This window comes from Vicia villosa, linkage group LG1, assembly GCF_029867415.1.
Source record: "Vicia villosa cultivar HV-30 ecotype Madison, WI linkage group LG1, Vvil1.0, whole genome shotgun sequence".
In the NCBI taxonomy this organism is placed as follows: Eukaryota; Viridiplantae; Streptophyta; class Magnoliopsida; order Fabales; family Fabaceae; genus Vicia; species Vicia villosa.
Window position 1 is genome coordinate 135,726,611 of NC_081180.1, and position 25,126 is coordinate 135,751,736.

The 25,126-nt window shown below is 34.7% G+C and overlaps 1 protein-coding gene across 1 annotated transcript; it reads left to right on the top strand.

The window, feature by feature from the left end:
- Nucleotides 1-910: 910 nt before the first annotated feature.
- LOC131617595 (calmodulin-2/4-like) lies at nt 911-2,370 on the top strand. Its single transcript, XM_058888864.1, has 4 exons — nt 911-1,065; nt 1,170-1,327; nt 1,443-1,523; nt 1,951-2,370. Exons 1-4 carry the CDS (start codon nt 990-992, stop codon nt 2,086-2,088), a joined length of 453 nt encoding a protein of 150 aa, XP_058744847.1. The 5' UTR covers nt 911-989; the 3' UTR covers nt 2,089-2,370.
- Nucleotides 2,371-25,126: the final 22,756 nt, after the last annotated feature.

A 25,126-nucleotide genomic window follows, 5' to 3' on the forward strand; every position in this document is an offset into this window, starting at 1 on the left:
GGGCATGATTTTTATGTCCATTTTACTTGGCGGACATGCCCGCCCCGTTCATTTTTTGACGGACTTAAAGCAGAGCGGACGGGGCGGACGGCCCGTTTTGTCATCCCTAGTCTATTGAACAATAGAGTTAATCATCACAACCAATAACTATTCAAAAGTGTCTCAACACTATATTCTAACCTCAAAATTTCAACATTTTAAAGATACTACAAGTCTTCTAACTCATTGCATGTTACTCAACCTCAACCATTTCATTTAATGTGATATTTATTCTCACACGCTTTTTTCTTTTTAAACTTGTCAATATTTATGAAAAGACAATAAAAACAAAACTTGAATTGTTGAAATGTGAGGAAGGATTTTGATAGGACAACAACACAACGCGTTTTGATAAGTTCATTAAATGTTCATTATTCAAGAACCGCGTTGACAGCGTAACATGCACACAGAATTAGAAAGAGGCATAAACAAGTAGTCTTCTCTCGTGCAATGCAAGCAAACAAGCAAACCAACCAGAATGGAATGCAATTTTCAAATTTTTACACACTTCCCAATACTCTTTACTCCATACCCTTTCAATTTCAATTAAAGTCTTTTGTTTTTGTCTCCTATGTATCCAACCTTTCCAGCTGTTAATATATTTATTATTACTATTTTCACCACTTTTTTTATTTTAAGATGTATTATTTTTATTTTAAATAATTAAGTGTACATCTTTTAAATATTATTTTTATATTTTAAGATGTATTTTTAGAGTAGGTATTATCATTTTCCATAATAAAATTGGAGAGCACCAAACTATAAAAGGCAATCATAATAAGTTTAATTTGACTAATTCAATTAAAATTTTAAATAATACTACTATCTTACTAGATTGACCTCATTGAAGTTCTATATAAAGGCCACCTAATTGAACTATACTTAACACAATTCTCTCTCTTATTCATCTTTCTCTCTTTCTATTTCTCTTTGAAAAACAACCACACACCATGGCACATATCCTAAGTGAAGAACAAATTGTTGATTTCAAAGAAGCCTTTGGTTTGTTTGACAAAGATGGAGATGGTGAGTTACATTTTTTTTCCTTTTAACATGAGTATCATCATATGAATATGAATGATATTGATGTTTAAAATTTGTGTTAATTAATCTTGTTGAATGTGTTATAGGTTGCATTACTGTGGAAGAATTGGCCACTGTTATTAGGTCATTGGATCAGAATCCCACTGAGGAAGAGCTACAAGATATGATAAGTGAAGTTGATGCAGATGGCAATGGAACAATTGAATTTGATGAGTTCTTGAACTTGATGGCAAGGAAAATGAAAGTAATACAATTATTTTCCTTGCATTTAATTTATTCATTATAGGTTCCATACACATTTCATTATTATATTATTTAAAAATCAAAGATTAAGTTTATTTATGTTTTATTTCATTTAGGACACTGATGCAGAAGAGGAGCTAAGAGAGGCTTTCAAGGTCTTTGACAAAGATCAAAATGGCTATATTTCTGCCAGTGAGGTATATATAAAAAAATGTGAAATTGTTACAATTTTTTATATGCACATGGCCACATGCACATGCAATGAATATTACTAGCTGTTTAATTATAAGATAAGATATCCATAGGGGTTTGACATTTGAGTATTCAAGAGAATCTTATACATTTATTTGTTCAAGTTTTTAGTGGCAGCAACTAGGTTAGGGGCAGTTTATTCTGGCCAAAATAAATTAGAAATCATATTTAATCTCATTTTAATTGTTATAATATTTTATAAAAAGTTTATTTAATCACTGTTTAATTGTGATAAATTTTTATCATACGTTATGGTCTTGCTGTTATAGTTATTATGGTCTTGATGTTATAGTCTGTCTTGCACGCTTTCATATTCAAATACATTTATTTGTTTGAATACTAATTCTAAAAGAAAACATGTGTTTTGTGCAGTTGAGACATGTAATGATGAATCTAGGTGAAAAACTAAGTGATGAGGAGGTGAAGCAGATGATTAAAGAAGCAGATATGGATGGTGATGGCCAGGTTGACTATGATGAATTTGTCAAGATGATGATGACCATTAGATGAAAATATTTCACCTATAAATTCATTGCCTTTATTTAATTCCAACCTAATTTTATTTAATTTCCAAAATTGTTGTTGTTTTATTTTTTTTTTACTTGTACCAAGTTAGTGGCCCCATAAATTGGTGCTAGCCAAGTATTAGTTAGTTAACCACATGATTCTAGTCTCAACTCAAAGTTGTTATTCTTTTAATCCTTGTACCAAGTGTTATATAATATAACACAGTGAAGTAATTTTAATTGTTACTCTTCCATTAAGATTGCAATTTATGTTGTCTTCTTATTACACTTTTGTATATCTAATAGAAAAAATAAATGTTAAACGCATGACATATTTTAGATATTCATAAATAAGAGATATTTGAGTTAGCTAAACTACCTTGGGGTTGAGAGAGAGCTTAGAGAAAGATGATCAAGTAAGAGATACAGAGAAAATTAGAATTAATGATAGAAAAGATAAAAGAGAAAAAGGAAGAGGTAGAAAGAAAAGTAAGTCCATTAGGAACAAGGAATCATTATCATCTCATAGGAAGGAATCAAAGGTGGGTTTCCCCTTCATTCATTCTTCATGCATGAGTTTAATTTGATTAAAAGGGGTTATGGGATCTAAAATTAGTTAAAAATATAGCGTCATAACAAAACATAATTTGTACTTTATAAATTAATCTTGATCATGCATGTTGTTGGACTACAAATATCGTATCGACTTGTATTAATCCATATAAGGATAATGTGATTGCACTTGTAAATTCAACGCATTGAGCGATTAGCGGTAACTGGGGTTCGTAGAACTCGCGATTGATTTGTTTATGTATATAATTGTAAATAGAAAAGGTCAACTAAAGGTTGACAAATATAAATATAAAAGTGATTAACTTCCCCTTTCGAATCATCCACTCTTACATGTGAGAATTTCTCATGATTGCTCTTAAATGTGAGAATTTCTCATGATTGATCTTATAATGACTATGTTTTAATTATGACATATTTACAAAGCATAAAATTATAACATCTACAACTCCCCATATCCTAGAAGCATCTAATCACAAGACGACCCACTTCGTCAGAAGCAGTCCTCCATATGGCAAATAAAATAAGAAGACAGTTTAGCTAAACTCATAATTACAACTTCGCAACCATCCATATACTAGGAGTTTCCAATCGCAAGGTGACTCGTTTTATCAGAGCAACCCACAATATATTGAGAGTTTCTAGTCGTAATGTCAAAGGTTTTCTAGCACGTAAAACTAGACTAATGGCTAAGACTATTCTTGTCACAACACGAACTATCATTACAGTCTCATAATTTTACCAAACAGGTGAACGATTCACCAATAGGTCTCAATTGTCTTCTAAATCAATTATCTTAATTTTGTAGACAAAAGAAAGCATTAAACTCAAATGAAACTATATAATAAGAAATAGAATATCATTACAGAGGCAACTATAGAGAATTACATAAATCACGGTTTTAGGGTATAATTATCTATGAGGAACCTAATTTAAGAGAACTGGTCGCTCATCCTTAAGAGATACATGATTTTAACAATAAAAAATAAAATAATAAAGACTTAGAACAAAGCGAATCATTTCAAGGATAAGTTGCCTGAAGACTTCGTTGAGCATGGGCAAGTCACTTGCAAATGATTCCAAGGGACAAAACGCCTCGAAACTCCATTGAGCAGGGGCAAGCTACTTTAATGACCATCCTAAGTGGCAAAGCTTTTGAAGACTCACTTGAGCATTTGAACACGTGTACCATAATGGCTTAAGATAGTCTGTCATGCATATCATCACATTCATCTAGCATATCATGAAGACCCATAAAACAAACATACAAAATCAAAGCCCAATCTTCATTTGCACCCTCAACAGAAATCAAAGCCCAATCTTTATTGGCACCTCCGATGAGACCAAAGCCCAATCTTTATTAGCATATTGAAAATACAATCATCATTGGTATCCCATTTTCATATCAGACACCAATCAATATTGTTCTACAGAAGCCTTGCCTCGCTTTGATCCTTTAGACAAAAAAGATATAAGCCTCGCATAACTCAAAATTATCACCAAAGCCCATTCACGTGTTGGCACTTGGCATATAGTAATCATCATTGCATAAACATTACATCATCATACAAAATCAAACATGCATTCAAAGCATTATCCAGAATTCAAGCTTTTCAAAAGACACTAGTATTTCTCCGAAGAGAATATTACCCCCACAAAACTTCTTGTTGGTGTCCCAATTGGTTTTTCCTCAACGTATAGTTCCCATCTGAAAATCCTTTCCTGAATCCAGTTCATGTCTAGTAGTAAGTTCCCGTCTGACAGTAAATCAAAACCAGTTCCCGTAAGGAAAATCATTTTAAAACCCAATTCTCGGCTAGTAGTCAGACCAATTCCCGTATGGTAGCCCATATTAAATATAGTTCCCATTTGGTAGTCAATTTTTTACTGATAGTTGATCCCAAAATTCCAGTCCCCGTCTGGTAGTTAGTTCTCGTCTGATTGTTAATTCGAATCCATTTTTTTCTGGTAGTCAATTCCCGTCTGACATTTGATTAAAAAACCAGTTCGTCTTGGGTAGTCAGTTCTCGTCTGATTGTTAAATCAAATCCAGTTTCCGTTTGACAGGTGATCCAAAAAATCCAGTCTCCTCCTGGTATTCAGCTCCTGTCTGGCTGTTAAAATGAATCCAGTTCCCGTCTAGTAGTCAGTTTTCGTCTGACAATTAATCCAAAAAATTAAGGTTCCGTCTAATAGTTAATTCTCGTATGACTATTAAGTCAAGGTCTGATTCTCGTCTGACAACTCGTTTCAAAGTCCAATTCGCGTCAGGAAAAACATTTCAAAGTCCACTTATCGTTTAGCAAGTCATCTCAAATTCTATTTCCTGTATAACAAATCATTTTAAAGTCCAGTTCCCGTTTGGAAAATCATTTTAAAGTCAATTTCTCGTCTGGAAAATCATCTCAAAGTCTAGTTCCTGTATGGAACAATAAAAAATTTCAAAAATCATCTCAAATTTCAGTTAACATTTAAAAACCATACCCAGTTCTCGTCTGGTAACCTAAATCAAATCCAGTTCCCGTCTAGTATCATGTCTAGTTCTCGTCTGGTCGTTTAAATTTCAAGTCAGTTCCTGTCGGAAAACCTGGAACCAACTCCCATCTTGTAGCCTAAATCATTACTAGTTCTCGTCTGGTAGCCAATCCTGAAGTCAGTTCTCGTCTGACAGTTTTTTTCGCAATAAGTCTTTTCACCATACCTTATCCCTCACAGGTCTTTAACAGTCATCATAGATCATCCCCACAAAGTCCTATCTCGCCTTTTGCGTGAGATATTTTATCCCCCAGTGAAGTCTCATTTTCCTTTTGCATAAGAGAATTTCAAATTTATCTTTATGCAATGTATGCTCGCCTTTTGCAAGTACCCAATAAATACAATTGTCATTTGCGAAAATCCTATGGAAATCTCTCAACTACCAATACTTGCCAAAAGGTAAGTGGAGGCAAAACAAAACAAAAAAAAACCATAAACACTTCTACCCTCCTCTTCTCTTCGGAGTACAAATTTTCGATCTTCTTGTATTTAATCTTGTTCTACCTTGAATGTCTGAAAATCATTGTTTTTCACACCTTCAGGTTTAAGATTATTAAATAAGGGCAGTTGTCATACCCCAAAATTTCCCTGTCTCATTCAATTTTATCTGGCTTATAGTTTCACATTCATTTACATTCTTCTAGTCTTAATCATTCATTTTCATCAAGACATTTGCATACAAACATTCATTCATTGGTTCAAAGGGTTCATGAATTCAATTGGGTCTCCACATTTGGTTAGTCATTAGATGATTAGGGATGACTTTCATTTGTGACTTATTGTACAAATTACTGGATTCCTCTCAATGTCATTTGGAAAGAAGATTTGACTTTGAAAAAAAAAGGAAAATTGAATGTGTTTCATTTGGCTAATAAGTTGACTTTTGGTCAAAAAGTCAACCATGGAAGGTTGACTTTTGTTGACCAAGTTGTGGACAATATTTTATTATTCACAAAATATTTCTAAGGCTACACACTTAGTACTTCATACTCATTTGAAAATTTAAGAACATTACAAAATTTTAATTCAAATTGAAAAGGAGGGAAACTTTCATTTTTGAATTTGCTTGGATTACGATTGACCACAAAGTCATTATAAGGTACACAACAAGGTTCAACTAGTAGCTATTACAAGTGAATATTGCAAAAGAAAAGGAAATTTTACATTTTTGTGACACAGTTGACTTTTGGTCAACTGCTAACTTTTGGCCAACATTTGACCATTAACATTTACCCTGACCAAGAATTCAAAAGAATCTTTTAGACCTATTGATAAGTCACCATTTATTCTATATTTTCATCACTTATTCTACATGAATCCAGGTACTTTGTAGCACTTTGCTCGTATTTTGTTATCGTTTGAGTCAACTTTATTTATCATAAGTTAATTGCGCGTTTTATTATTTTTAAACTTATTTTGCATTTTATGCTTTGGTTTTGTCCCTTTGATTGTGCTCAGGTCAAAACAACAAGGTGTGGAAGTGAAAGTTTCCCCCATAACAAGGGGGAATGAGCCATTGAGCCATGCAACGTTAAACGAAGCGCTATGTGGGAGGCAACCCACGCTTCTAAGCACTGTGAGTCACCCTTTCCTATGTTATTCTCAAACATTAAGGCCATGATTTAGTTCAGTTGTGGGGGGATTATTGTTTTTTGTTATTTTTAGTCTTTATTTTTAGTATTCGCTATATTTTTCCGTTAATTTATTGTGGTAGTTGTTTTGAGTATTACAGGTTCTTGGTTATTGCTTGGATAAGTGATGAAGGTTAGTACTAGTGGATGAAAGATTCACACCATCTACGTTCTTTCTTGCTGTGAAGCCCCCCTAAAAAGTTGATACTGTTGAAAAAGATGAATGGAAGCAACTCTCTTAAGCCTGACTGACTTAGGAACCCTGTGAAGCCCGATCTGATTGGGAAGTTGCACCATATTAGAGGTAATTTGAATTCTGTCAAGCTTTACCCGACATGGTGAGAGAATAAAGGCCAAACACATATTCCTCATGAGAGATAATTCAAGTATGTCTCTATCACTCCGAGTTTACGTAAGATCTTTTGGAATGTCACGACATGTTTACACACACTGAGGCACTTTGTTTCTTTTTACCCCTGAGTCTTTCAAGCCATCCCCATGATTTTTATCCCTTGTTAACCCCAGTTGAGCCTATGTTCTTTTGTTTGTTTTATCACTACATAATTATGACCCATGACCCAAACACTTTCATACCCTGCTCAGATAAGTGTTATTAGACTTGCACCTATGATAAGTTCTAAGTTTGGGGTAAAGACACCTAAGATGAATCAGGTAAGTGCAATAAAAAAGGAGAAAAGAAAAATAGGCATGAATAGAAGATTTTTGATTGTACAAGAAAAATCACTTGCTTGAAGAAGGGACTCAATAAAAAGGGATACACTCAAGAAGAAAAAAAAAAGAAGAAATACTTGAGTAGAAACTGAGAAGTCAAACTGAAAAAGGGTGTCTAAACCCCCCACTGCCATGTTTCAAACTGAACACAGTGAAAAGGATTACAAAACTGACTTTGAGCCCCAAAACCAATTGTTTTCCCTTCTTTGCATATCCCACCTTAACCTAAGCCTTGTTACAACCGTAAATGACCTGAAAAATTGTGTGTTATGTTCAAGTTAAATGATATGAGAATCTATTCAAGCTTATGAGTTGATATTGCATACTGTGAAATGTTGAGTGTAAACACTTTAACTCCGAGAGGCTTGGTGAGAGAGAGAAATAAGATTACAGGTGAAGTAGTACGTCTCGGTGGAAGTGTGGCAGAACAATCAGATGTGTAAAGCATTGACTATGAAAGAAAGAGAAAGTCGAGTTGTCGAAGATCTTAGTATTATTGTGGTGAACATTGAACTTTGGGGTAACATATTGTGTTATCTTGAACATTGCTTGAGGACAATCAACTAGATAAGTTTGGGGTTGTGATAAGTCACCATTTATACTATATTTTCATCACTTATTGGACATGAATCTAGGTACTTTGTAGCACTTTTCTTGTATTTTGTTATCGTTTGAGTAAATTCTATTTACCGTAAGTTAATTGCAAATTTTATTGTTTTAAGTTTATTTCAAGTTTATTTTGCATTTTATGTGTTGGTTGTGTCCCTTTAATTATGTTCAGATCAAAATAAAATATCCAAAAGACTCGATGCGAGAAAGTGGAGAAATCTTAGTTGACGGTAGAAGTTAACTCAAGATACCCGTGGAGCAACACGGCCGCCCGTGTTAGCTGACACAAACCGTGTCACAAAGTCTGGGACTTGGAAAAAATGAAGTCACCCGTGGAGCAACACGGGCCATGTTGTAGGGTATGAGGCTTGGATTAAAAAAATGGAAAATTCAAAAGAGAAACACGGTCTCCCTAACTTCTAACCAACTTGAGACAACAATCACAACTAACTTATAACTGACTCCTAACATCCAGCCATGTGGCTCCTAACAAATGACCTAAATACCCATGCATTCAATTTTCCCTCCAAAAATCATTTAAAACCCCAAAAAACTTTTGAACTTAAACTAACACACTCCCATCCCTATTTTTCAACTAACTTCAGTTACAAACTAACACAATCCCTCTCATTTTCTCCACACTCTATCATCACTCTTCTTCAACCTTAATCCAATGGCTATAAGTATCAATCCTTGACAAACTCTCAAATTAATTTATGGCCCTTGATTAACTAAAGCCTAGGATCACTATTAAAGGCTAGAATCCTCTCATTCCTAACTATTTATAACTGATTTTCCCTCCATAGTTCTTCGATCCTACACCTATATAACCCCCCTCATTTCACCTTCATGAACAAGCACCAATCGGCTTAGCATTACTCTGCCAATTTATCATCATAACTCGAACTACAAAGCTCTAAAATAACTTATCTAAGCTTTGAAAGAAGTAGAGCTAAACCTCATCATCAACCCCTAATCGGTGGCACCTTCATCTTCATCAATCAACAATTATCAACATCATCCCTACATTAATCTACCAGCGTTCAACCTATCTCTAATTCCTACTCTCAACAACTATTCATAATAGCAATAACTCAGTAGCCTGTTCACAAAGAAATCAAGAAATTTGAAAAGAAAGGGAAGAAGAAGACTATAATCTAAAGGTAGAAGAAGGCACCTCACCAGAGTTACACTGTGAAGGATAACTTGTTATATGGAATGATAGACTTGCTATTCCACCTAAGAACCCCTTAATTTCTAAGGTTTTGCATGAATATCACATCTCATTTATTGGAGGTCGTGAGGAGACCACTCAAACTATAGATCGCATTTGCAGTCAGTTTTATTGGCCACGGATGAAAAATTACATTATTGAATATGTGAAGCTATATGCCATTTGTCAATAGGCTAAAAAATCTACTTATCTCCAAGATGGGTAAACCCCTTACTTATTCCTGCTCAGGTCTGGGAGGATATTTCCATGGATTTTATGACGAGAATGCCAAATTCTTGTGGTTTTACTGTCATTTTTGTGGTTGTGAACAAACTCACAAAATTTGGTCTTTTTTCCCGATGAGGACTAGCTATGATAGTAAGCTCGTGGCTGGAGTCTTTATCAAGAATATTGTCAAACTACACAGTATGCTGACATCAGTAGTTTCAGATAAAGATAAAATCTTTACTAGCAAATTCTGGTAACACTTATTTAAATTGAAAAGGAACAACGCTGGCCATTAGTTCAACTTATCACCCTCAGAGTGATGGCTAGACCGAAGCTTTTAACAAATGTATCGAAATGTACCTTCGATGTCTGACATTCCATAACCCCAAAATCTGGTCTAAGGTCTTACATCTGGCTGAGTATTGGTATAATACTACCTTTCAAACTAGTGCCGCTATGATACCATTTAAGGCCTTATACGACAAAGACCCTCCAACCCTCACTAGATCCTCTACCATCACTGAAGAAGTGGATGATGGAGTCACTGCACAACTCATGACAAGGGAATACATTCTGATTCAGTTTCAACAGAAAATGCACAATGCTTAACAATTAATGAAAAATCAGACTGACAAGAAGAGAAAACATGTCACATTGGAGTATTGAGACCTTGCCTTGGTTAAGCTGCAACTACATTGACAAGTCACTGTCAGATATAGACAAAATCAGAAATTGAGACTCAAGTATTTTGACCCTTTTAAGGTGATTGCCAAGATTGGTTCCGTAGCCTACAAGTTATCCTTGCCTCCAAATGCACGCATCCATCCTATTTTTCACATTTCTCAGCTCAAGAAATTTATGGTTGTTGACAATATTCAATACTCTCCCTTACCAAGTACTACTTCACAAATTTGGTCCCATCATGGTGCCTGAAAAGATTCTTAAGACTTACATTATATTGAAGGGCCCCCTTACGGTACCTCAAGTTTTTATCAAGTGGCAGAATTTAGATGCATCTATGACCACGTGGGAAGATCAACATATCATACTTTGTACTCTTCCTAATTTCAACCTTGAGGACAAGGTTGGTGCCGATGAGGGAAGTATTGTAAAGAATAATGAGAGTAACATGCCAATTATGAGCAATGATGACGCCGTGAGTAGAAATGATGTGCTATGCAAATAGAATGAAAATAGACACGTGGCAGAAGATCCATTAATCGTGGACGTAAGAAGGAACCACAGAGAGAGAAAACCACGTCTAAAATACAATAAATAGGTAAAATCTTTTATGATAATGGTGTCAAATGTGTGAAGTTCTCTCTCTCTCCCTTGGATCCGTTAGGATTTTTTTCTCTTTAACAAACTAGGGGTGGACAAATTTCATCAGACCGATTCAAACCGACCGATCCATTGTAACTTTTGTGCAAACGGTTCGGATAGGATCGAGTGTAGGGTTGATTCAGTTGCTTAATTTGGATAGCATAGAGTTGATTCGGTCGGATTCAGATGATTATTTTAGATCCGTCGAAAACCGAACCCGACTGAACTCAGCTAATATTTAAATTTTTTTATTTTTATTATTATATATTGATCCATTTTAAAAATGAAGTTCATTGTTATGATATTATCATTTTTATAATCTAATAATAACATTGTTTATTCACAAGAATACAAAAAAATGTAATACAAAATTTTAATTGTTATTTACTTTGTGGTTTAAAGTATGACAATGGTCAAATGAGATTGAAAATACTATCGCATAATAATTTTTTTCATTAATAAAAATATAATCTTACTTTGTGCTATTCTAAAATTTTGATAATTTTTTTTAAAATTAAAAAATAAATATTGAATTTATAAGAAATAATTTTATGAATTTAGTTTAATAAATATTAAACCGATTAAATCCATCTGATTTATCTGATAAACCGATCTAACTGAATCCGTCAAAAATCAAAATTTTATCGTTTGAAATTGAGCCTTTAAAGTGAAACTGCGTTTTATGTCAGATTTAAATTTTGAACCCAATATCAATCCAAACTGACCGATTCCTCCAATCTATAACAAACTTTTGGATTTGGCACTATTCCATTGCTCTGTTTGTATCATTCCATCAAAATTAATAGAATCCCTTTTATTTGAATTTTTGAATTCAGTTGTTTGACTAATTACATGATATCCATTATTCAAGAGTATAATTGTAGAACCGTTTCTACAATACAGTATGGATAATATTTTTGAGACAAGATTTTTAAATTTATTAAACTACCATAGCATAATCGATATTTTTCTAACATCTGGACATGGAATGGAAAATGGATCTATTCATAAGTTCAATGCTACATTAAATTTGTTATAGTCTCACTGGGAGGAAACACATTGTGAAACGTGAAATATCTTACACGCTTATGGATTACTACTAGGAAAACATATGGTATGGTTGGACTTGGCCATGACTTAGTAAAGATGTCACTGTTTGTCTTTTTGTGACTTTGGAGACTCGTTGTTTTCCTTTCTTTTCTTGTGGGTAGATTCCACTGTCGCGTCTTAAAAACGACGCGTTTATTTCTGTCGTTTTGTAAAACAACTTGATACCTTCTTTTTGAAATACATATAATTTTTTGAAAACTCTTATTATACCTCTTGGGATTTTTATGCATTAATTCCGAAATTATCCCTCTGTTTCCGCCTTTTCGGAGGTATATTCTCGAAAGCTTTTTTTTTTATTTAGCGTGAAAACGTTCTGTGGATACATCTACGAAATATGTCTGTATGTACACCTATGGAATAAGTCAAATACAGAATAACACAAAATCAACATTGCATTTGCAACGATAAAAACAACATTCATAGATTAAAATCATCATTACATTGATGATTTAAACAGCAAATTAAATATTACATTTCAATAGTCCGGTGAACGCTTGCACATCTCTAAGATTTGCTTGATCGTTCTTTGCACCGTCGCTACGAACTTGAGCGGGATATTCTCTTCGAAGTTGTAATACGTTCACCACATCGCAAAAACAATCATCTCAGTTCTTGAGCTCAAAGTTGCTGTAAACGATGTTCCCTTCGTTGTCAACTGAAGGTGAACGATACTCGAGCTTCACAATATTTCGTTTGTCTCCTTAAGGTATGCGATATCAGAATTCGTTAATGATAACATCGAACGAGATGTAATCGTTGAGTTTGAACGTCCACCCGGGTGTTCTGTCGTCGGAGTAAGAGACACTTGCGACATACCAACGGATGTTGACATCATATTGAGACGTTTTTGTGTTTTTGTGAAAGACAACATAGGAAACCCCAAATTTATAAAAAAACCTGGGAGAATACGGACCACCCATTTTCTATCACAGAACTTTCCGTAGGTATATCAACGGAAAGAACCTAAATATTTTGCTTCCGTAGATATAAATACAAAAAAAATCCATAGTTTGCAAATTTTGAACCTTCCGTAGATACATCTACAAAAGTTTTCTTGTTAGTTTTTTTAACAGAACATAATACTATAGCAGGACAGAATATATAAACACATAAACACCTACTTAACCTTCCATTAGAATTTATAATTAACAAAAAAGATTATATTGCAATGTTAAAAAGTGTCTATATTACACTTTCAAAATTCAAAACAAATCAAAAGAACTATCGTCGGCTAAATCTATTGGTGGTTCCAATTTTGACTTTTCCGCATTCGATTCCTTTTCGATGTTGTTCAATCTTTCGAATTCATGCATCCTATCACCAAAAAGATCAGGTCACGTCTCGGCATCTACGGTATGATGAAGCGCTTGTTCCGGTGACGTAGGTGGTATGGGGTATTCCGGTTTCAAGTAAACTTGTACAAAATGACTCGATTTTGCAAACCATCCAATACACTTGATGCGATCATTTAGATTTATAGGTGGTGCGGAGCGGGAAAAAGGTTTTTGAAAACCTATATCGCCTCAAGTCAATGCACACCCTATCATATGCGCATGCAATAAGATGTCTCATTTCCGGGAATCTCATCCATTTTGAAATCGGTGCGTAATAGTTCAACCAAGGAACAAGAGCTTCGTAAACCGCTTCAAATTTAACTTCTTCTCCATATAACCGCGTGTACGAGTCTTTATGCATCTTCAACTATTGGATAAGTTGATGACTGACAATCGTATGGCTATCCTCTCCATCACCAAGCAAAGCCGAGACGGCCTGGTAACTGCAATTACCGTCCCCCTCAACATTGACGATCCGCTGGTTGTATTTGTGCATAAAAAGCGACATCTCTTCGATGAATGGAATTTTTGGTGGAATAGGTGTCGGAGGCAGTTTGCTTATGCGAGCTTCTTTGTTTGAACTTTTTTGACAAACCGTGACATGTAACTATTATCATCCAACAATTTCAACAGTTGTTGCATCTCAGTTCTATCTCTCCTAATAGCCTTATTATTGCGGTACCGGATGTTATACATTTGCCTTATATTTGATACGTTGTTGGATTTCTTCCGTTTCAATATGGCAAATATATTTTTCAATTGGACAAGATTCAAGGACATGTCACTAATACATGTCTTCGCTTTTGGTTTGAGCCTACATACACTAGGATGACCTTGTAACTTTGAGCACAAATTATGATTATGAAACCCACAAATAAAACTAAATTTCCACTTCTTGCTAGCCAACATATAACCACGAATTTTAAATGGACACTCGCATTTTCTACTACCCGTGTCGTCGTTTTTAAACTTCCTTGGAGGAGTATGGTATTTCTCGCTTCTTTCACACAACATTGTTACAAAAGTGTTTCTTCTTTCTGAGCCATTATCCGATCTTCCTATTACCACACCAAAACCAAGATTAGTTGCACTCCTACGAATCCATGTGAGCATGCTATCACGATCATCAAACTCTTTCTTGTTATTAAAGTCACCGCCGACATCTACCGCCTTTACGACAACCCCTTCAACATTCAGAGAAACATCGTTTGTAGGAACTAATTCTTTTGAGATGTTATCAGGGTGCACCATATCTATTTGTAAACAATAACAAAAATAACACAACATCACAAGACTGCTGGAAAAAACAGCACAAAAATGTTTTGTAGTTGTAACTACGAAATGTGTTCATCTTCAACACGTTCCGGAGCTGTACCTATGAAAGGAACATTACATTTTTTACACAAATTTGATGCATAATGTGAGCAATACAATGGATAAAGATGAATCTTTACCTGAAATTATGTTTTCTTTTGCTCCCTTTGATATGTTGCACCAAAAAGTTGGAGTTTTGGAGTGAAAAATGATATTGATGATGTATGGTTTTTAGGTTATGAAGGTGAGTGTTGAAGAAGAAAACCAACAATGGGAGAGTGATCATGTTGGTTCAAACTATATCAGGTAGTTCCTTCGGTACATCTACGGAATATTCTGGTGCTAATATATTTCGTAGATGTACCTACGGAACAATCTCTGAACTGAACTAATTTGAAGTTTTCCTAACGTTTACTAGTTTAAAATGCTTCCATAGATGCACCTTCAGAAAGAAACAAATTTTGGCAAAAAAAAAAAATGCTTCCTGATGTGCATCTACGGAATCAAGGGGCATAAATAAAATTTCGTTAGGTGCCTAAGAGTATAAGGGTGCATTGAAATATTTCCTAATTTTTTAAGGGTATTTAACATCATTTGTAGTTAAAATTTGACACCCTTGTTACCCAGTATGTCATTATTTTTAAATTAGTTGACTTCTTTTTTAAGGTACACTTTATTACAGTTGTTTTTTAGAGTACCAATTCGACCCTTGGCCTCACTCAGTACCACAAAAGTTGAAAGATTAGTTCTTCTTGGACAAGGATTCGGTGAAATTCATTCGTGTTTTGGACAAGGATCCAGTAATTTTACCATAAGGTGATTTTGACTCTAATTCGCTTTAAATCAAAAATTATCTCTCATCAAAATAATTTATTTTAACCATTCATACAATTTTCTTTTATACTAAACTCATCAAAATTATCAATAGACACTAAAAGTATAAAATAGTAAAGTCACACAATCAATTATATTTATTGGACTCAAGTCCGAAGAACCAAGTAAGTAATAAATTGATGATATCATACATCAACACGTTTAATTTGTGAACGGTGATGGAATAAAAAAAATGAGTTGTGTTTCAACCAATGTCTTAAAATTCAAACTGATCAGTTAGTCGAATCGAGAATTGGCGGGATCATTGGTCTGGTTTAATTGTTGAGCCCGATAAGTTATTGAACTAGTGAAAACCGGTCAAAATTGGCCAAAATCATAAAAATTAAAGTTTTGAAAAATTGGTGGATTAGATGCTTGTTTTTTTTTTTCAAACAAAACGACGTTGTTTTTGATAATTTTAAAAAAATAATACAATTAACATATAAGTAGACTTTGTTCAAAATTTATTTGAATTTATATTTTGTACGATTTTGTTGTGTGATGACTATGTTTACAATTAAATTTTAAAAAAGAACTTGTGAAATTATTATATTTTGAAAATTTGAAATTGTGTAGGTGTCATGATTTTCTTTAAAGATTGAGTCATCTGATTCGAAAAATTTAACAACTATATAATTTTGTTATAAAGATCAGTTTATTCAACCAAGTTATGTGATTTAATTTAATTTAGTCATGTGGTTTGATTTGGAACGCAGTGATTCGACCAATGAACCAGTGGCCTAGTACATTCGCCAATATAATGAGTGGTTCAATTTTTAAAACATTGGTTCCGACCTCAATGAGGGATTGTGGGTAACAAGTACAATCCTTTAACTGTTATAAAATATCAAATTAAATAATGCATTTTATCTTTTTTTTAAGGCTAAATAAATTTATATAATGGAAAAATATCCTTTTTGGTCTCGTATGTTGACCTCAGGGTTCATTTTGGTCCTTTTAACTTCAAATAGTTTCATAATGGCCCCTTACATCTACAAAAGGTATCATTTTAGTCCTTTTTGTCATATAAGCGACTGATTTAGCGGTTGATTTTTGAGTTTTTTTGGTCGGTTAATAGACGAAAAGGACCAACATTATACGTTTTGAAGAGTTAAAGGACCAATATGGAAGTTTTTGAGTTAAGGGACCAAAATGTACATCGAGGTTAACATGCGGGACCAAAAGAGTATTTTACCTTATATAATCAAAGAAGAAAGAGGAGGCATAATATGTCTAAATAGATACAAATGTCTAAATTAATACAAGCTTATAATGCCTAAAAAGGCAATACTAATCTATAGGTGAGACACCTACATTAGATGTGGCAAATAGGCATGTCTGTCTGTCGCAACGCGAAAAATAATCAAGTCTATCACGCTCAAAATACAATAGAGTCGCCACCGACCTTTATTTATTCCAAAGGAAAGATAAAATATCAATAAAACCCATGAAATAAAAGGAAATGATCATCACAATCAAATGCAGGTTCGGGAGTATACAGTGCAAGGAAATAAAATGGATAAAGTAAATTGCAGATAAAAGACAGGCCCGAATGTAATTCACATCATTCAGATAATATTTCGATTGTTTCCAAATATAACTACTTACGGGACAATATTTGTTTACTCTTGAAAAGAAGCAATTTAACAGGAACTTGTCGCTTTCGCAGACTAAGAATCGAGTTTACTCTCTAATCAAACCCTTATATTGTCACTTATAAAAGGTGTTTTAGCGTTAAAGAAGTTAACTTATTTTTAAGAAATTGGTTCCTTGACTTAGTAAAAAATTAGTTTTGACTTGGAACATTTGACTTAAAAAAGATTCATGGCTTTTACTCAAGAATCAGATTTCAAACCCATAACGCGTCCGAAAACAGTTTCAAAATCGTTTTCTAAAAGCGTCAAAGATTCCTAATTAACTAGACAAAACGCTTTCGCCCTTTTTGAATGGTTAAAAACTAACCAAGTTTAAATTTTAAAATAGGATGGCTTTCGATCTTATCCAAGACAATTAAGTACATAAAACTTGTGTTAAAAGTTAAAACAACCCCTAAAGTGTTTCTACAGATACAATATATGGAATGTTATCATGACGACGATCCTTACATTCTAACCTTTAATAGTTTATCCAGATATGGAAATAAAAGTAAGCATATTAAAGTTAGGCATGTTAAAATAGTAAAAAAGACAAGCAAGATAATAAATTAATGAAAGCAAGCGCAAGCCAAAAGCGATTGAATAAAAGTAAGACTGTAAATAAGAAACCTGATACAAATCAGAGATTTGAATCTTGTACAACTAAAAGTAAATGCCACTGGAATAAAAATGGCGGCAAGATTAAAAAGGTGCTCTAACCTAATCAACAACTAACACTGCAACAATCTCTCGATGTGACGAGTTGTTGCTTTTACAGATGGTAAGTATAGGTTTAGTGTTGTGAGCTAAGTTGGATGATGATCAAATGAACGAAATCTCCAATTTATAGAAGTTTTTCAGGCCATGCTTTTACAGGAATTCCCCCTAACTCCTTTTGGGCGGGATCTGCTTTTGAGAAGACGGCGAGCGTCGGGCAAGGGTGACGGGCGCCGAGTGTGCAAATTGGAAGATCGTGGAGGACGTGGTAGTTTCCTCCTGGGTGAAAGCAGACACGTCATGGAGTCTCCTAAAGTGGACGCCAAGCTGAACTACATGTGTGTAATTTCACTGAAAAACTCGATTTCCTGGATTTTAAGCTTCGTTTCTTTAAGGAGATGTTCAAATGATCAGTGCACCTGAAAGTAAGAATAAAACCAACATAACACAAAGAAATAGTACTAAAAAACTATAAGAATCATGTGCAATTTGAATCAAATACATAGTGTGTTTCAGTGTTATCAGTACTCCACCTAGTATAAACACATAACCTGTTGTGAAATTTTGATCCTCAACATCAATACACCAACTTGAGTCGGTGTAACCCACTAACTTGCACATAGACTAAAGTTACTTTCAAATACCTTAGTATCCTCTTCGTTGATGCTAGATGTGGTACCTTTGGCATATGCATGAATCTACTCATCATACCCACATTGTATGCTAAGTCAGTCCTTGTATGACAAAGGTACCTTAATGACCCAATAAGTCTTCTGTAATAGGTAAGGTCAACATCATCTTCATCCGATTCTTTCAACAGTTGTAGTCTTAGTTATACAGGTGTCGAACTCGAGTTGCATTCTTCCATCTCATACCTCTTTAGAATTTCTCTTGCATATCTTCTTTGATGCATCATCAAGCCTCTACTACTCTTGTAGAATTCGATGCCAAGGAAATATGAAATGTCGCCTAGACTAGACAATTCAAATTCCTTGCTAAGATCACTTAGAAATCTTCGATCTCTTTCTTGCAGCTACTTGTTATCAACAAGTCATCGACATAGAGACATGGTATAAGAAATTCACTCTTGCTTCTTCTTACATATACTCCATACTCAATTGTGTAGTTCACAAATTCCTTCTCCCTTAGGAAATTGTCGGTCTTATTATTCCAAGCTCTTGGAGCTTGCTTAAATCCATACAGGGCTTTATGAAGCCTGTACACCTTTCTCTCTTTGCCATGTTTCATAAAATCAACTGGTTGTGCAACATAAACTTCTTCGTCTAATGGTCCATTAAAGAATGCACATTTAACATTCATCTGACACATGTCTAATTGTTCATGTTCTCCAGACCAACAACCAACCTGATTGTTTCAATCCTAGCAACAGGTACAAAAACTTCATCGATGTCGATTCCTTCCTTCTGAAGAAATCCTTTCGCCACAAGTCTTGCCTTGTGTCGAGTTACTTCACCTTTAGGACTACACTTCACCTTGTATACCCACTTCACATCATTTGCCTTCTTGCCTTGAGAAATTTGACAAGTGACTAAGAAATTTGACAAGTGACTAAGTGCTGTTGTCTTTGATGGACTTAAATTCTTCATTCATAGCTTTCATCCACTTTGAATCCTTCAATGCCTCAGCTGTATTGACGGGTTTGACATCTGCGTAGAAACCGATGTACCAGCTCACCATCATCATCGGCCACATCATCTGATTTAATCACACATTCTTGCAACCCAGCAAGCATATGTCTTGCACTCCGAGGTCTACTTGGACCTACATCACCTCTGACTTCTTCTTGTCAAACTTCTTCTCTTTCAACTTCAATGGTTGGTTCTTCACATAATATTCTCACTGAATCCTTCTTGACATTCTCAGTCTAATCCCATTCCTTAAGCTCATCTATGATTATGTCCCTGTCGGTCACTACTTACTTGTTTACTACGTCGAATAACTTGTATCCTCTAGTCAAATGATATCCTATTAGGATCATCTGACTCGACTTGTCATCAAGCTTTCTTCTTAACTGATATGGCACATGACTATGTGTTATATATTCAAATACCTTCAGATGACTCTAGCTAGGTTTGACACCAGACCAACATTCTTCTAGCGTGATTCCCTCTAGCTTCTTCGTTGGGCATTTGTTCAATATGTATGTTGCAGTTGATACAGCTTCACCCCAGCATTCTTTAGGTAAATGCTTGTTTTTCAACATACTTTTCACCATATTCATGATGGTCTGATTTTTCTTTTTTGCAGTTCCATTATGTTGGGGAGTATAGGGTAGCACCACTTCATGCATAATCCCTTCTTTTTCACATAACATGTCAAAGTCTTTAGACACATATTCACCACCACCATCAGTTCTCATAATCTTGAGCTTTCTGCCACTTTACCCTGATCACTTCACTTTTCTTCTTGATCAGGTAAGTTCATAATTTTCGACTGAAATCTTCTATGAATGTGACAAAGTATTTGTTACCTCCATCTGAATATACCTGGTTTGGACCATATACATCAGAGTATATGACTTCAAGGATTGCCATCGACTTGCTTTATGCATCCTTGCTGAAGTTTTTCTTGTGCTGCTTCATTTGCACACATTCCTCACACACTTCTCTTGGAATGTCGATTTCTAGTAATCCTGAAACCATATTTCTTCTTTACAACTCTCTGATGTCATTGAAGTTGAGATGACCTAGTCGATAGTTTCATATCCATTCATCTTTGCTAGCTGCAATTGCAAAACACTTGTGCTCCATCACATTAAGTTCAATCTTGAAGGTTCTATTATGAGACATGGGAGCCTTCAAAATTACCTTTCCACTTAATTCGACAACTCTTATCATATTGTCTTTGATCGACACCTTGTAGTTCTTTTTGACCCACTGCCCTACACTGAGCAGACTGCTCTTTGTGCCTGGTAGGTATAACATTGAAGACTACTGACCTTTTGTCATCTTTCCTCATAATCATAATGTCACCAACACCTTTAACTGCTAGAGTATTGTCATTTGAGAATTTCATTGTGTTCTTCATAGAGGAATTTATCTTGATAAATCAATCATTCCTTCCAGACATGTGTGATGAGTATCCTGAGTTCAAGTATCATTTCTCCTTGAATACCTCTTCATATCTAGTTGTGACCATCAGCATCATCTCTTCTTCTTTATACTTTACAAATTTTGCATCACTTTCTTGATTCTTTCGGTTTTCTGGAAAATCACTAGAATAGTGACCATACTTTTGACAATTGTAACACTGAATGTGACTATTGTCAGGTTTTCTACCATCACCTCTTCCTTTACTTACAGCACCACCACTTTGGTTGCCTTGGTATGAGGGTCTTCTCTGATTCGACACAATTCCTTCCTTCTGGTTTACTCTACCATTCGAATATTGTAGCCACCTCTACCTTTTTTTTGAACCACTTCCCTTTTCCTTTCTTTTCTCTTGTTGACTGCGCCTACAAAGACATATAACTCTTCGACTTGCCTGTAACTCTTTTAGTCATTCTTTGTTCATGAGATTCAAGCGTCCCTTGAAGCTCTTCCTTTGTCAATTTTGACAAACCTTTCGAAACTTCTATGGCTACCACTAGGTGGACAATCTTAGGAGCCAAAGATCTCAAGATCTTTGCAACAACTGATTTTGATGTCAACACTTCTCCATATACCTTGATTTGATTCATCGGTTTCGTAACTCTAGTGAAGAAATCAGTTATGCTTTCACTTTCTTCCATCTGAAGCAATTCATACGTTCTTTTGCGAGTTTGTAACCTCATCTCTTTCACATTATCTACACCTCCTTAAGACTTATCAAGAATCTCCCAAGCTTCTTTTGCAGATTCTACATATTTAACCCTTTCAAAATTATTTGGACTCAGACATGGATGAATTATAAAGAGATCTTTATAATTCTTCTTTTTCAATTTTTTGTGTGCAACTTCTTGATCATTCGTCACAAGATCCCAAAGATCTTAAAAACAGAATACAACTTTCATCTACTTGCACCAATTCTCATAGTTATCAACTTTCAAAATCAGAAGACTCGTCGGAAAGTGACCGTTTGGATGATTCATCGCCATCGTGATTTTCTTCCAAGAATCACTCAGCCAGTACTCTAGATAACAGATGTTGGAAATTCACCAAAATCTATGGAGAATTTATATCAATCTTGATGGGCAAGATTGTTATCACTACACAATGACAATGAAAGAAGAAAAGAGGATTATGGTTTGATGAAAATATAGGGAAGATGAGGATGATGATTTTCTGCAGAGTTTCTCTCTACTTACAAACTATGGAAAATCTTATTCACTTACAATTGCAAATTATATGAATACTTAACTTATTACAAAATAGGGGTTACTCACTCTATTTAGAGTTTTAGGTTTGTTTTCTCCCTTAGCCAAAGCCCAAAACGTAAAAACCCAAAATACATGTTTTAGACCTAAGTCAAAATACAGTGTGAAACTAATTGCTTCGACACTTCGACGGTTAACACAAAACGACACACTACTAGTTTCGACACATCCTTGTTCTGTCAAGCAACATGCTGCTTCGACACAAGGGATTACATTTTAACATTCATGAGTCAAAAATTCTAGAGTCTTAAATTAGCACCAAAACATGACATTAAATGATAGATAATGATCAAAACAAGTGCGGAAACTTAACCATGCAAATAAATCCCTCAAAATACATTGATTAAGGCTTACTTGAACGAAAATGATTAAGCTCACTCCAACAACAATGATGGACGCGATGGCTCTCCGATCATGCTCTGACGAAGGTAAAATTAAGCTTCCATTTTAGAAATTTTGGTAAATTTTGAGTCCTCTCAACATTCTCTACTCAAATCCAAGATTCTAAAAACTTCAAAAATCTAGTTAAAAATCAAACTAAACCTTTGATCTTTATTTGAACTATTTTGTTTAGTGATTTGTGTAGATAATGTTTCTTTAAATTAAATGCAATGAAAGTGGAAACACAATTGCTCAAGAAATCAAAAGAATTGGTAAAAATTCAAAGTTTCTTCATGGTGAAGTAACTTGAATTTTTGTGGATTGAAATTGGTTGAGTTTTGGCAATTGTAAGGATGAGTTGTGGATGATTTTACGATGTGAAAATGCACTCTTATATAAAGTTAGAATAAGGGTAAAGGCTAAATTTGGGGATTATGCAAAAATGGGAAAAGTGTGAGTGTTTTTCACTTGAATTTGATGAAAATTTTGAAAATTTTAAATTTGATGCAAAAAAAATATGGTGTATTGCACTCCAAATTGCGGATACCACTACTACAAAAAAGAACTTTCGTGACACATTATTACACTGACCTTCATGTTAATCGTTGTAATATCTCGTTCACGAGCGCCTAAATTTTTTAGTTATTTATTAAAATACATTTAATTATGGTCTTGTAACCCAACCGTTGTGGTATATTAAAGTTTACTTGCTTCGATTCTCAGCACCAAATGGTGCAGGTGAAATTTGTCCGAACAAGGGCAGATGATCCAAATGGTGCAGGTGAGCTTGTCAGAGCTATGACAAGTAATCCTATTGGTGCAGGTGAGTTTGCTAGAGCTATAGCAAGTGATCCTTTTGGGGTTCACAAACTACGGAAACTTACTAGAACTATAGTAAGTGGGGTTCACAAACTACGGAAGCTTACTAGAACTATAGTAAGTGGGGTTCACAAACTACGTAAACTTACTAGAACTATAGTAAGTGGGGTTCACAAACTGGGAGTCGTCGCTATTGATAGTTACGTTTACCCATCACGTTAGTCCCTCGGTAGTGATTAAAGGGTTTTTACAAAGGGTTCTTCAAAGGGGTTTATCACGTTAGTCCCTCGGTAATGATCTACTTCGGAAAAAAACAACAAAGGGGTTTTACAAAGGGGTTCTTCAATGGGGTTTATCACGTTAGTCCCTCGACAGTGATATCCTTCAAGGCTACAAAGGGGTTCACAAAGGGTTTTACAACAGGGTGTTACAAAGGGTTCTTCAATCGGGTTGATGCATCACGTTAGTCCCTCGGCAGTGATCTTCTTCGAAAATATAAAGGGGTTTTACAAAGGGTTTCTCAATTGGGTTTATCACGTTAGTCCCTCGGCAGTGATCTTCTCCAAAAACATCATCAATAACAAACAAAGGTTTTATTTTTCTTTTCCAAAGTTACTAACGTACTTCAACTAACATAACTAACAGTCGTGCATCATTCAAATTACATACTTCATTCATTCATAATACATATATATATATACATCGATCTCATTTATTTTGAGAAGCTCACTGCATCATACATCGCATGCATCATAACATTGCATAAAATTCAGGTTGCCTTTTCAGGCCATGTTACAATCAAATCATGTGGGTCCTTCCAAAAAGCATTTGCTTCACATCCAAGAAAAAGAGTGGTATTTACCTTGGGTGGCATATTTAAGCCCATCTCCCACAGAACTTTTCTCGACAAATGCAAATTTCAGGGCATTTCAGTGTCTAATCGTCTTCTACTTTTAGATTTCGATAGGCAGACGTGCCTATCTGACTCTTCAGGTTTAAGAAGATTGAACAGAGGCAGCTGTCATACCCCAAAATTTGCTCGTCTTATTTCATCTTCAAGGGTTCAAGGCTCAATGGTTAAACTCAAGTCACTCTCTCCTAATCACAGGTTCAAATCAGGGTTTTTAACTAAAAAGTTAACTTAACTTTGATCGGTCATAACTCTCACATGGTTTGTCAGAAATTGTCCAACCAAATCCTATTCTCAAGGAAATTTCATTCTCTACAACTTTGATGTTGGGCCCAAAATCAAGAAATGCACCATTTGGGAGATACGGAGAAAAACATTACAGGTCCTTTTGAAAGTCAATTAGAAGTCATCTTTTTCAAATGAAGCATACATGAACATGGAAGACTCAATTGAGATGAAACAAAAAGGATCATTTAGAAGACACTCTAAGCTTTCTAAATTGATCAAGAACACCTCCATAGGGTTAAAATTGAGTGAGATACGCATGGTTGAAGTTGAGCAATTTTTAGGATATGCATGAAACCCTAATTGCCCAAAACTTGGTTTTTTAACTAATGGGCCTAGAATTTGTATTTCAAAACACATCCATGACATATATAAAGGACCATAAAATCATCCTCACAATTTTGGTATTTTTTTTATTTATTATTCATATTTATTTGAATTTAAAAACA

Excerpts from the sequence above, each read along its gene's own strand:
- LOC131617595 (XM_058888864.1), top strand. The coding sequence starts at position 990 with ATGGCACATATCCTAAGTGAAGAACAAATTGTTGATTTCAAAGAAGCC. Across the intron at positions 1,066-1,169 it reads GTTTGACAAAGATGGAGATG|GTTGCATTACTGTGGAAGAA; the intron begins GTGAGTTACATT and ends AATGTGTTATAG. Across the intron at positions 1,328-1,442 it reads TGATGGCAAGGAAAATGAAA|GACACTGATGCAGAAGAGGA; the intron begins GTAATACAATTA and ends TATTTCATTTAG.